This window comes from Carassius carassius, chromosome 9 (assembly GCF_963082965.1).
Source record: "Carassius carassius chromosome 9, fCarCar2.1, whole genome shotgun sequence".
In the NCBI taxonomy this organism is placed as follows: Eukaryota; Metazoa; Chordata; class Actinopteri; order Cypriniformes; family Cyprinidae; genus Carassius; species Carassius carassius.
Window position 1 is genome coordinate 14,235,556 of NC_081763.1, and position 10,739 is coordinate 14,246,294.

The 10,739-nt window shown below is 36.5% G+C and overlaps 1 protein-coding gene, 1 long non-coding RNA gene and 1 other non-coding gene across 3 annotated transcripts; all 3 read right to left on the reverse strand.

Moving 5' to 3' along the window:
* Nucleotides 1-262: 262 nt before the first annotated feature.
* LOC132149018 (V-type proton ATPase 16 kDa proteolipid subunit c-like) lies at nucleotides 263-7,291 on the reverse strand. Its single transcript, XM_059557903.1, has 3 exons — nucleotides 7,039-7,291; nucleotides 5,117-5,300; nucleotides 263-1,351 (listed from the first exon to the last, which is right to left on the reverse strand). The coding sequence occupies exons 1-3, from the start codon at nucleotides 7,109-7,111 to the stop codon at nucleotides 1,144-1,146; spliced, it is 465 nt and encodes a 154-aa protein (XP_059413886.1). The 5' UTR covers nucleotides 7,112-7,291; the 3' UTR covers nucleotides 263-1,143.
* Nucleotides 7,292-8,881: 1,590 nt separating this feature from the next.
* Nucleotides 8,882-8,953, reverse strand: trnac-gca (transfer RNA cysteine (anticodon GCA)). The gene has a single exon. It is a non-coding gene; the product is annotated as a tRNA-Cys (tRNA).
* Nucleotides 8,954-9,119: 166 nt separating this feature from the next.
* On the reverse strand, nucleotides 9,120-10,718 carry LOC132148577 (uncharacterized). The gene is made up of 3 exons (XR_009434937.1): nucleotides 10,700-10,718; nucleotides 9,783-10,035; nucleotides 9,120-9,466 (listed from the first exon to the last, which is right to left on the reverse strand). It is a non-coding gene; the product is annotated as an uncharacterized LOC132148577 (long non-coding RNA).
* Between the last annotated feature and the right edge of the window lie 21 nt (nucleotides 10,719-10,739).

A 10,739-nucleotide genomic window follows, 5' to 3' on the forward strand; every position in this document is an offset into this window, starting at 1 on the left:
TCCATCTGTCTATTCGACTCTCATGATTATTAAATGTATAGTTGCAGTTTCTCAATATATTTTAATAAGACCATCTTCAGATGTAATTTGTTCACCAGTGATGGATGAATTCTTATATTTCGAATTCATAAGAGGCTGCAATTTGTGAAGATTAAGTTGAAAGACAGGATATGTTACAGTCCAATGATTGGCCTGTACTTAGAACATCTGCAGTGTGTTTCCATCACATCACGTGTGTGTTTGAATAAAATGGAAACTAAAATTAGGGTGAGGAAGTTTTATTCGGAAACCGGACAAGCTGCGCTGGTGTTGAGCCATGAATGGAACCAGAAACAGTATCAACTACAGGTAAAACGCAACACGTCAGAAGAACGTCACGTTAGGAGTTAAAACACAGACTCGCTCACAGACACACACGTGCATCGATTCGTTTCACACACACTTAGTAAACTTGCACATCAATACCTTGATTAAGACAACGGTTTGAATGGTAATCAATGATTACATACCCAAAGTAACTCCACAAATTTCCCACAGTGCAATTCACCTACCTATACAGATATATATGTATATATTTCTGATACACACACACTCATGTAATGTACTTAGATAATCATAAATTTTAATAAAGACTTCGATCCATTTAACAGTTTAATGAACAATCTTCATAAATAATCAGCAAAAACAGAAAAAAAAAAGTAAGTAATCTATCTTTTTTTTACATTTAGGCCCTCAACTGAGTTTCAATTTGAATGGTCCCAAAAGTAACAAAACAAAACGATGGTTGATTTGTTCTTCGAAGGAGAGTAAAATTGACAAAATAAAAAGAGGACAAGAGTAGCAAAGGAAAAAGAGGGCATCTATTTAAACACACACACACACACACAGGACGAGAGCAACAGCTACACAGCGCATTTACAGGGGAACGCACACCAGGCTACTACACACAGAGAGGAAGTTCAATCACACGTTCACCTGCAAACAGCACACTCACGATACACGCATGCACGCAAAAATTCCCCTCTCATCGTTTCGGGTGGTGAAGTTACTCAATGTGTATCATTTGGAGGATGTTTGCGTTGGTGCTTGTGTGTGTGTGTGTGTGGTTGATGGTTGTTCATGTGTAAGAGATGATAAGAGTGATTAACCCTTGGTGGACAGGATAAGAGCGACAATTAGCCCGTAGAGCCCCAGAACCTCAGCGAAAATGAGGATAAGGATCATCCCCACGAACAGGCGAGGCTGCTGGGCTGTGCCCCTCACTCCTGCATCTCCCACGATACCAATGGCGAAGCCCGCTGCGAGACCACTCAGACCCACGCTCAGCCCGGCACCCAGGTGCAAGAAACTCCTAAACACAGAGAGAGACACAGAACAACATTTTACATTATGAAGACAACATAACGTAGACAGTTTTTCATTACTATCTAATAAAATATATAAACAAGTACATTAGGGCTGCACGATAAAAATCGCATGCGATATTTAATGCGCATCTTGTCAGTAAAGCCGGTTCTGTAATCAGCGTTAAGTCTCTACACGTGTGTGATTTCACATGGAGCAGCATTAACTACACAGAGCTGTTGTTCACTAACAAGCTGCGGAAAACATGCGCAAAATATGATCATGGTTTGGCACAGCTTGTCAGTAAACAACTAAGTATTTAACTATTTGAACCCATTCAGAATCGCTAAGCCACTGACCACCGCATAATCTACAACACTTTCAGCCAGCATCCAGTATAAAACACTCTGCTTTTAAGCCAAATACGCACTAAAAACAATAATTTACTGACGTCTGGACATAAGTCACTATTCTCTTCGCTAGGGCTGGACAATAATTCAATATAAATATGTATCACAATATATATATTTTTTAATAAAGGTGATATGATTTTTAAAACATTTCCGATATTTGGATATACATAACCAGTGTTTCTGCCGCTCTCATAGCGCCTCCTGCTGGCGGAGAGTCAGTTAGCATTTTCAATAATAAGCCTGTCTCCAGCAACATGTTTTTGTTGATGCTCTTTTTTTTTTCTGCAACAACTTAGAGCACTTTTCATTCTCTTTATACTGGCTAAAGCAGATTTGCTTCGATCTATTAGAATAATCAGCCTACACTACCAGTCAAAAGTTTTTAAACAGCAAGAGTTTTTTTAAGAATACAGTAATTTTGAAATATTAGTTTATATTTTAAATAACAGCTTGCTATTTAAATATATATTAAAATGTAATTTATTCCTGTGATCAAAGCTGAATTTTCAGCATCATAACTCCAGTCTTCAGTGTCACATGATCCAGACATCATTTTAATATGCCGATTTGCTGAATTTTTTCAGGATTCTTTGATGTATAGAAAGATCCAAAGATCAGCATTTATCTGAAATAAAAAGCTTTTGTAACATTCCATTCAAAAGCTTGCAGTCAGTATTATTTTTAAACAACTTTTAGAAATTAATACTTTTAGCAAGGATGCTTTAAATTGATCAAAAGTGATGATAAAGACATTTATAATGTTCCAAAAGATTTCCATCTCAGATAAATGCTGTTCTTCTGAACTTTCTATTCATCAAAGAAACCTGAACAAATTCGACACTGTTTTCAACATAATATTAAATGATTTTTGAACAGCAAATCAGAATATTAGAATGATTTCTGAAGGATCATGTGACTGGAGTAATGATGCTAAAAATATAGCTTTGAAATCACAGGAATAAATTACATTTTAAAATATTTTCAAATAGAAAACAGTTATTTTAAATAGTAAAAATATTTCAAAATGTTACTGTTTTTGCTGTATTTTGGATCACACAAATGCAGGCTTGGTGAGCAAAAGAGAAACCTTTAAAAACATCAAAATACACTGTTCAAAAAATATGGACTGGTAATGTATGTTAGCCTATAGTTTGAGGTTTAAGATATTAATAAGGTGAGTCTGAGTTGATTATTTGACAGTGATTTCACATTTATTGTTTGTGTGAAGGCTGAAAACAAAAGGTGAACATTTGTTCGTTTTTTGTTTTATATGAGGTGTCACTGACCTGGCAAATTCATTTTTCATAAGTTTGTATGCACAGACATCTGTTGTGGACATTCAAGGCTTTTTTAAACAGTGTTCATATCGATATCGGAATTATATTGTATCGACAGAAATTAATAAATATATAGTGATATAAATTTTGCCCATATCGTCCACAGGGTTCATACAGAAATGAAATTCCAGGACTTTCAAGGACTTTAAGGACTACTTTTTTTGGTTTTCAAGGACTAAAATCTGAGATCTCACTTATCAAACAATGTTATTATTATTATTATTATTAGATCTCACTTATCAAACAATATTGTTATTATCGTTCAAATTCTAATAAAACAAAAGTTCACAGGTTAAAAACTTCATGTTCTGTCACTCCCTCACACAAAAGAAGGTGAACAAATAAAGTGCAGCACAAAACCATGCAATGACTGTGGCAACTTCAACATTTTTAAGGATATTATGGCAAAATTTTCGCTTTCCTTATTCAAACTTTTTTTTTTTCATGAATATGATTGACCTGAAGAATGAAAGCTGAATCAGAATACACTTGGGAAATGATGAGCCTTATCACCACTTATCAACACTAGTGTGTGTGATGATACACTAAGCTCAAGAGATATACAGATACTTGGTTCAATAGAATGAGACATTTTAAGATGTTTTTTTAAATCACACAAACCAAAACAATGCAGTTGTATTTTGAAATATTTTAACTAATCTAGGGCTGTAACTAATTATTTTGGTAATCAAGTAATCTACTTACTAGATAATCTTATCTAATTTATTGGTAATCTGATATTTTTTTGTAATACAAATAGACCTTAGAGGAAAACAGGCTTTAGTGTGTGTGTGTGTGTTTAGTGTATGTATGTATGTATGTATGTATGCGTGTGTGTGTATATATATATATATATATATATATATATATATATATACACACACACACACACACTATATTATTATGAGACTATAATAATTGGTTCAAACAAAGTATCAAAACAAAGTAATTACATTGTTTTGTTGAACAACCCTGATAAAATAGGCCTACATGAAAGTGAAAGTCATTGCTTCTGACATGTTGCTGGTACTCATATCACAACTTACTAATATCTTGAGACCGCTTTTCATCTCAAGAAGTAATATCGCAAGATTTCATGCGCTGCTAAAAGCCAGGCGAAGCAGTTCTGTATTTATATCAGACGTGCTGCATCGTTAATTTTGCATAAAAATATTGTTTTATCGAGGAAAAGAAATAACACTTATTTCAGATAATCTGCCCTTCTCAAAAATATGCCAGTTTTCAAGGGTTTTCCAGGACTTAAATTAAAAAAAGTCAAGTACTTTAAGCACCTTGTACGAACCCTGCGTTCACATTTTCTCTGCATTAGCGCCGTTTTGAACTTACTGACCGAATTCGCTTCCTGGAACCTTGGACTTTTCAGGAGTTTACCGGTTTAAAATTAGGTATTAGTAAAAACCTGCTTCTTTTCATTTTTAAGTTGTTGTTTTCGTTATAATGTACTGATTCAAATTAGTAATCCATAATAAATTATTATTTTCCTACTCTGCACACCTCCCCTGACCTGCTCTCGTGCCCCACACATTAACAACCCAAGGTAGACGGACTCTGCTTGCACTGGTTCACATGGTTTTTCGAGATAAGGTGTCCCGTCGTGGGCCATGTAGAGCTGGGTGATATATCTAACGATGCGCACCTAGTCAGTAAATCCGGTTCCGTGATTACTGCTAAAATCGCCATCACCTGCTTTCAAATGGAGCTGCATTTAATAGACAGAGCCGTAAATCACTGACAAGCTACGCAATATCGCATTCATTATCGAAAGCGATTCATCTTCGATAATGAACGTGATATTGCGTAGCTTTACTGACTAGGTGAAAATGTTGAGTCATTAAGATTTTTCCAATTATTCTTATATCAAACAGATATTAAAGACAGTTGTTTGAATAACATTACTCAGCCAACAATAAAGTGTGTGCTATTTTTTATTTCTGAGGAAGCTGAGAGTGACTTGTAGGAAAATCCTAAGCAGACAAGACACAAGGGAAGAGCGTGACTCACTTGAAGAGCGTGATATCGGCAGACATGTTGTTGGCAATAAGTACAGCCACCACCAGGCCGTAGATGGCGATGATACCCGCCATGACCACGGGAATGATGGACTTCATGATCAGCTCCGGCCGCATCACAGACATGGCAGCAATGCCTGTGCCACTCTTGGCCGTCCCATACGCAGCGCCCAATGCTAAACAGAGAGAAAATGACAATTAACATGTGCAAAGAGACCAAGAGAGTGAAAACAAGCACTTATGATGGGTTAGAGTTTAATGAATACAGGACAGGGCTCACGTTGTAGGTTTAAGCAAATACCCAACTAATGAACATCATTCTAACACACAGGTCTTAAATATCAACCCTCCAAATACAAACCAACTGTTCCAGGAATACTCTGTAACCATTTTAAGCTGAGACAGTATAGCCAAAACCATCGTTTTTTTTCATGCACTGGTCAATTATGAGCAATTTAGCTTCTATAACTTGTTTTATTTCAGACTAGTGCCAAGAAAACATCCAAAGTACACATGCACGTGCTTATTTTATTACATTTTGTATCTTTAAATTTCAGCTTTAAGATGAGTTTTTTCGCTCCTGCACTGAGACAGAAATCCCCACTTCAGTAGCACTAACATACACCAAAACTCACACCATACACTAGTTTTATTCCCATCTATATTCTGACGGTTTTTACAGAAGGGTGTGTTCATAGGTTGTTCGCATGATTTATATAGATAATTTCCTAATTTTATTTTCCAGACTGTTGTCAGTGTTTATATATATGTATATATATATATAAAGGGACTTTCACAATCCCTTCTGTAAAAACCTTTAATAATTTTGAATCTGTCTCTATCCAATATTCATATTTTTGTTCTGGAAATGTATTCACATCCAGCCAATCAAACCAGTGACTTTTTTATTGTATTTTTTTTTTTTTTACCTATTATGGAAGTCGATTTTTGGATACAGTATTCTTCAAAGTTTATTCTTTTGTTTTCAACATAAGAAAAACTCAGACAGATCAGGAACACTTTGAGGAGGAGTAAACGATGACAGGACTTTAATTTTGGAGTGAACTGTCCCTTTAATAGATAATGGATAATTTAAATATTTAAACTTAACAATTTGAGAAAATTTGCTGTACCATATTCACCTGTGGTGTGTTGCTTTAATTACTATAAAAGACAAGGTCAGCAAAGCATTGAGGCAGTGGTCATGTCTTTCGCTCTGTCACATGACTAACATTACAGACGCGAGTGTCTTCCGTTTGTAGCTACATGGCACTTCAAAATGTGATAAATGCTAAGAGTAATGGCTCTCGTTTGAGTACAGACAATAAGTGTGGCTCTGAGATAAGCGTGTCTTTTAAAAAGAGGCTGTAGCATTACATAAGCGCAAACCTGTTTGTGTTAAGTAATGCATTTCGTGTCGATGTGAAAAAGAAAAGAAAAAAAATCAGTGACACTTAATCAGTCAGACGACGCTACGGTTACAATCTAGACCAATATATATGGAGGATATGAGAATGTAAAATGGAGAATAACAATAATAATAATAATAATAATACAATTGGTCGTTTTTTCAGCCATATGCTTCGAAGACATTAAATAAACGACGTCCACACGCAAACATTAAAAAGGGTGACACACGTCTTAAGTTTACCACGTAGGGTTCAGTGAGCAGTGACAATGAAGGATTTAAAGAAACTAAATACATAATTTATAGACACTAGCTGAATTGAGACGGCACGCGCCGTGATGGAAACCCTCGCATCTCTTCTCTTACTACAGGTAACGTTAACGTGCACGGTTCCGCGACACCACGCCGTTCACAGCCTCTCGCGTCGCTTTACTCAGACTATGCATTCAGTGAAGCATTCAAAGTGATGGGGACTCAGTTTTAGGTTGAAATGAGGCGTCTCTTACCACTGAACACCATTGCTGCCGAGGCACCCATCACTGCGAAGAAGGGAGCGTACTGGGGGCTCTGGGCGGACATTCTCCTCGCGCGTTCAGACACCTACAACTACAGACGGAGAGGGAGGAAGGCTTCAGTCTGGGGAGGCTCGGGCTCTAGAGAAGCTCTGGATCGGAGCGCAAGAGATGGTCACGAATCCGACAGGAGCTTGATCGCCGGCAGAGAGGAAGAAAATGGCGAAACGGAGAGTGTCACATGACGAATCGTGAGTTGCAGGGCCCATTTCCGCTTCTTCAGGGATGACTTATGAATACGCAACATATTTCTTTCTAAGATTTTGTAATGACGGACTGTCACGGGGTCGCGGAGATCATTTTAGACGTGTTAGTATAATTAAATGCATTATTAGATTTGAGTGAGCATTGGGTGGTTTTGTCACTCGAAGGACATCCCTATTTTTAGGCGTTTTTGGTATGTTCCATTGCAGGCTTCCTCTACGATCTGTGAATCAAAGGAATAAAGACTTACCAGTTGTTCATCTGGTAGAACTTGTTTCATTCTTTTATAACCACCAGATGGTGGCCACATATTATATGAATGCTTTTAAATCTTTTATGGCATTATCCATTTTATAAAATAAGGTTGTGAGTTTTTTTTTTTTTTTTTTACCAGTTTTCTCAGTGCATTTAATACAGCTATTTGTAGACCTTCATTTATAAAATTGTAAAAACAAAGGTTATCTGAAGCACTGAAATACCAATAAAATTTTGAAAGACCGTTATTTTAACCGTGCATTTGTACATTGTCATGTGCTTAGTCTCATGACTCCTAGGCTTGGAGCTGGAGAGTCCAGAGGGGAAGTAACTTTATATTACTCACTCTTGGGCACAGACTACTGTAATATTGAAACCTGTTAATTGTTCTGTAATGTGTGTGTGAACTTCCTTTTTAGTTGTGTGATGTTTGATGTGAACCTAAATAGTGAAAGTTGCACTCCATGTAGCTTATTCCTTCCTCTGCATTTTGGATGCTGATGACAGTCACCTGAGATTATACTGCCTTGATTTTACACAGGGCTAGTTACTATGAAACAGATAAAGGAGAGTGAATAGTAAGTGAATCATGGAAAGGAAAACACATTCTTTTCTTCTACTGATTAACAAAAGAGTGCAAATTCAGTGTATACTTTATATATTTATATACACACCAGACCAGACAGATGCTAAATGTTTTCAGGAACTGTTTTCTGTCCGTAATACATTATTATATCTATAAACAATAACACACCAGTTTCTTAAATATTAAAATATATAATGTTTAAATGATATAAATAGCTGAATTTATCTGAGTGTAATATAATATAATGTTAATTGTAACATCAACATGTAACTTGACATGAAAAGAACTATGAATAAGCTTAAACACACATCATTACAATAGCATTTATAATAAACCTAGATGAATAGCCTGTACTATTCCAGTATGTGACTGAGGAGTTTTTTAGGATGACCCGGATGGGTGTGAATGATCACGGAGGGTTAATGCAATAGCTGCCATTGGATGTCGCTGTAATTCTTCATATTTCTTTTCGTTGTCCACGTGGCAGTCTCTCATCTGGTGTCCGGTACTGCTCCCTATTGGTTTATCTGTGTCCAGCACCGCTCAAAACCGACCAAATCACTTGATCGCAGTGTAATGTGTCTTCATTTTCAAAAATAAACTTGAATTGAATTGAATTTTCGTTTGTCAGTCTCGTCCGGTTACGTTAAGAGCGCGGGCGGCTTGTTTAATAGTGATGCATATTTGAACATGCAATTAAATAGCGCATTTTTATTTCCTCAAAACAACTGTAGGGGGCACCCGGATTTGAACCGGGGACCTCTTGATCTGCAGTCAAATGCTCTACCACTGAGCTATACCCCCTATCCATGCTGAAAGAAAGCTTATTGGCATCTTATTTATATATGCAATATATGAATACATATCATAATGTTACAATTAGTCATAATGTAAAAATAATAACTGTTTGACCATCTGTTTAAAATACATTCATGACACATGAATGATTCTACACAAAAGGCAGTTTCATCTTCACAAATGCTCTTTATTTTTTTTAAATCAGTCATTTATGACAAAAACTACATGCATTTGATTACAGTGTCAATTATACTGGGGGTTTGTAAGTAGGTATCTGCTGAAATTCTGCACAGAAGAATAGAAAATAAAAATAGTAATAGCCAGACAGCCATTAGATCTTATGGTTCTGTGGTACTGCATCAGCCAGGGCCTGTACATTTAAGAAAAATATATATTTGAATCATAGTGTCTTCTGAATAAAAGGGAAGAAAATCAAGTGTGGTGTAGGTGGATCTTGTAAGTGTGTCCTGCGTCCTCCTCCAGTGCTCCTCCTCTCATGATCCCACAAACAGTTTCATCCTGTAAGGTGTAACAACAGACAGTGCAGATATGAGCACAAGAACGAGATCGCGTGCACTTTCATCTGTAGTCACGCAGAAAGAGGCCTAGTTATATTCTAAACTTAATATATTGGGTTATATATCAGGCCTGCATCAAGCTACATTTTGAAATAACAGGCTTAATTATTATTATTATTATTTAACCATAATCAAAACCGTACTATATAAAAACGATCTGAAATTCCGTAATCATCAAGGATAGGTAGAATTAACTGCACAACGAATGCTATTTTTTTCCTCGAAAAAATACAATTAGCTAAAAATCCATCGCCAACCTTTCCGCTCAAACCCCTCCCGAGGACGTGAATCAATCACGCATCCGCTCTCACGACGGTCCATCGATGCTGCCGTGATCACAGCATGTAGATGATGTAGGACAGGAACATAAGACCGATGATGGCGAAAAACATCAACATCAGGACGTCCAGCATGATGTTGGCAGAGCAGCGGGTCCAAAAGATGCTCGGTCACCCTGTAGCAGAGATAACGACTGTGTCCGCTGGACTGGACTGGCGCACTACTCTCCTCCTTCTAGAAAGATTCAGCGAGCAATAACTGGATTCTTAAAGTGCATCCTCTTTTGTAGGGTGCAAAATTGGCTTATTATGAGCAAACCAGGCTGTGCAATACGTTTAAATGAAGACATAATAATAAAAACAGTCATGTTTTATATGGGAGCTTTAGAATTTGAGCGCTTATCAGGGCAAGAAGATTAAATTAGCTCCGCAGACAATTGCGTTACGTTTGAAAGTTGAGAGGGACATGATTTTGATTTGATTCTCAGGAGTTTTGACTTCAAATGCATGTTTAGACTTGCATGAGGGCAAGCATTGAGTTTACACAACACGTACAAGATTTTTAGACATGAGAGTCATATTTCCCCCCTATTTTCCACATTTGAGTTCCTTTTCAACGACCTTCCTGTTTATTTTTGGATGATTCGTCGTTCAATAAATGACCATTACTAATAGTTAGACGTCATACTACATACTCATACTGTCATAGATTTTCCACCAAAATGTGTAAAAGAAGAACAATCTACTTGAGCTCGATCTTGTTAGATTTATGCATTGGAATAAAAAGAAATAAAAAAATTTTCTCCATTAAATCAATCAAAAGCGTCAGTAAAGACATTTAAAACGTTATAATATTAAGCAGCACAACTGCTTAGACATGATAATAAGAAATATACCTTGAGCACCAAATCAGCTTTTTAGACTGATTTCTGAATT

Excerpts from the sequence above, each read along its gene's own strand:
- LOC132149018 (XM_059557903.1), bottom strand. The coding sequence starts at position 7,111 with ATGTCCGCCCAGAGCCCCCAGTACGCTCCCTTCTTCGCAGTGATGGGT. Across the intron at positions 5,301-7,038 it reads GGCAGCAATGGTGTTCAGTG|CATTGGGCGCTGCGTATGGG; the intron begins GTAAGAGACGCC and ends CTCTCTGTTTAG. Across the intron at positions 1,352-5,116 it reads GCCGATATCACGCTCTTCAA|GAGTTTCTTGCACCTGGGTG; the intron begins GTGAGTCACGCT and ends CTCTGTGTTTAG.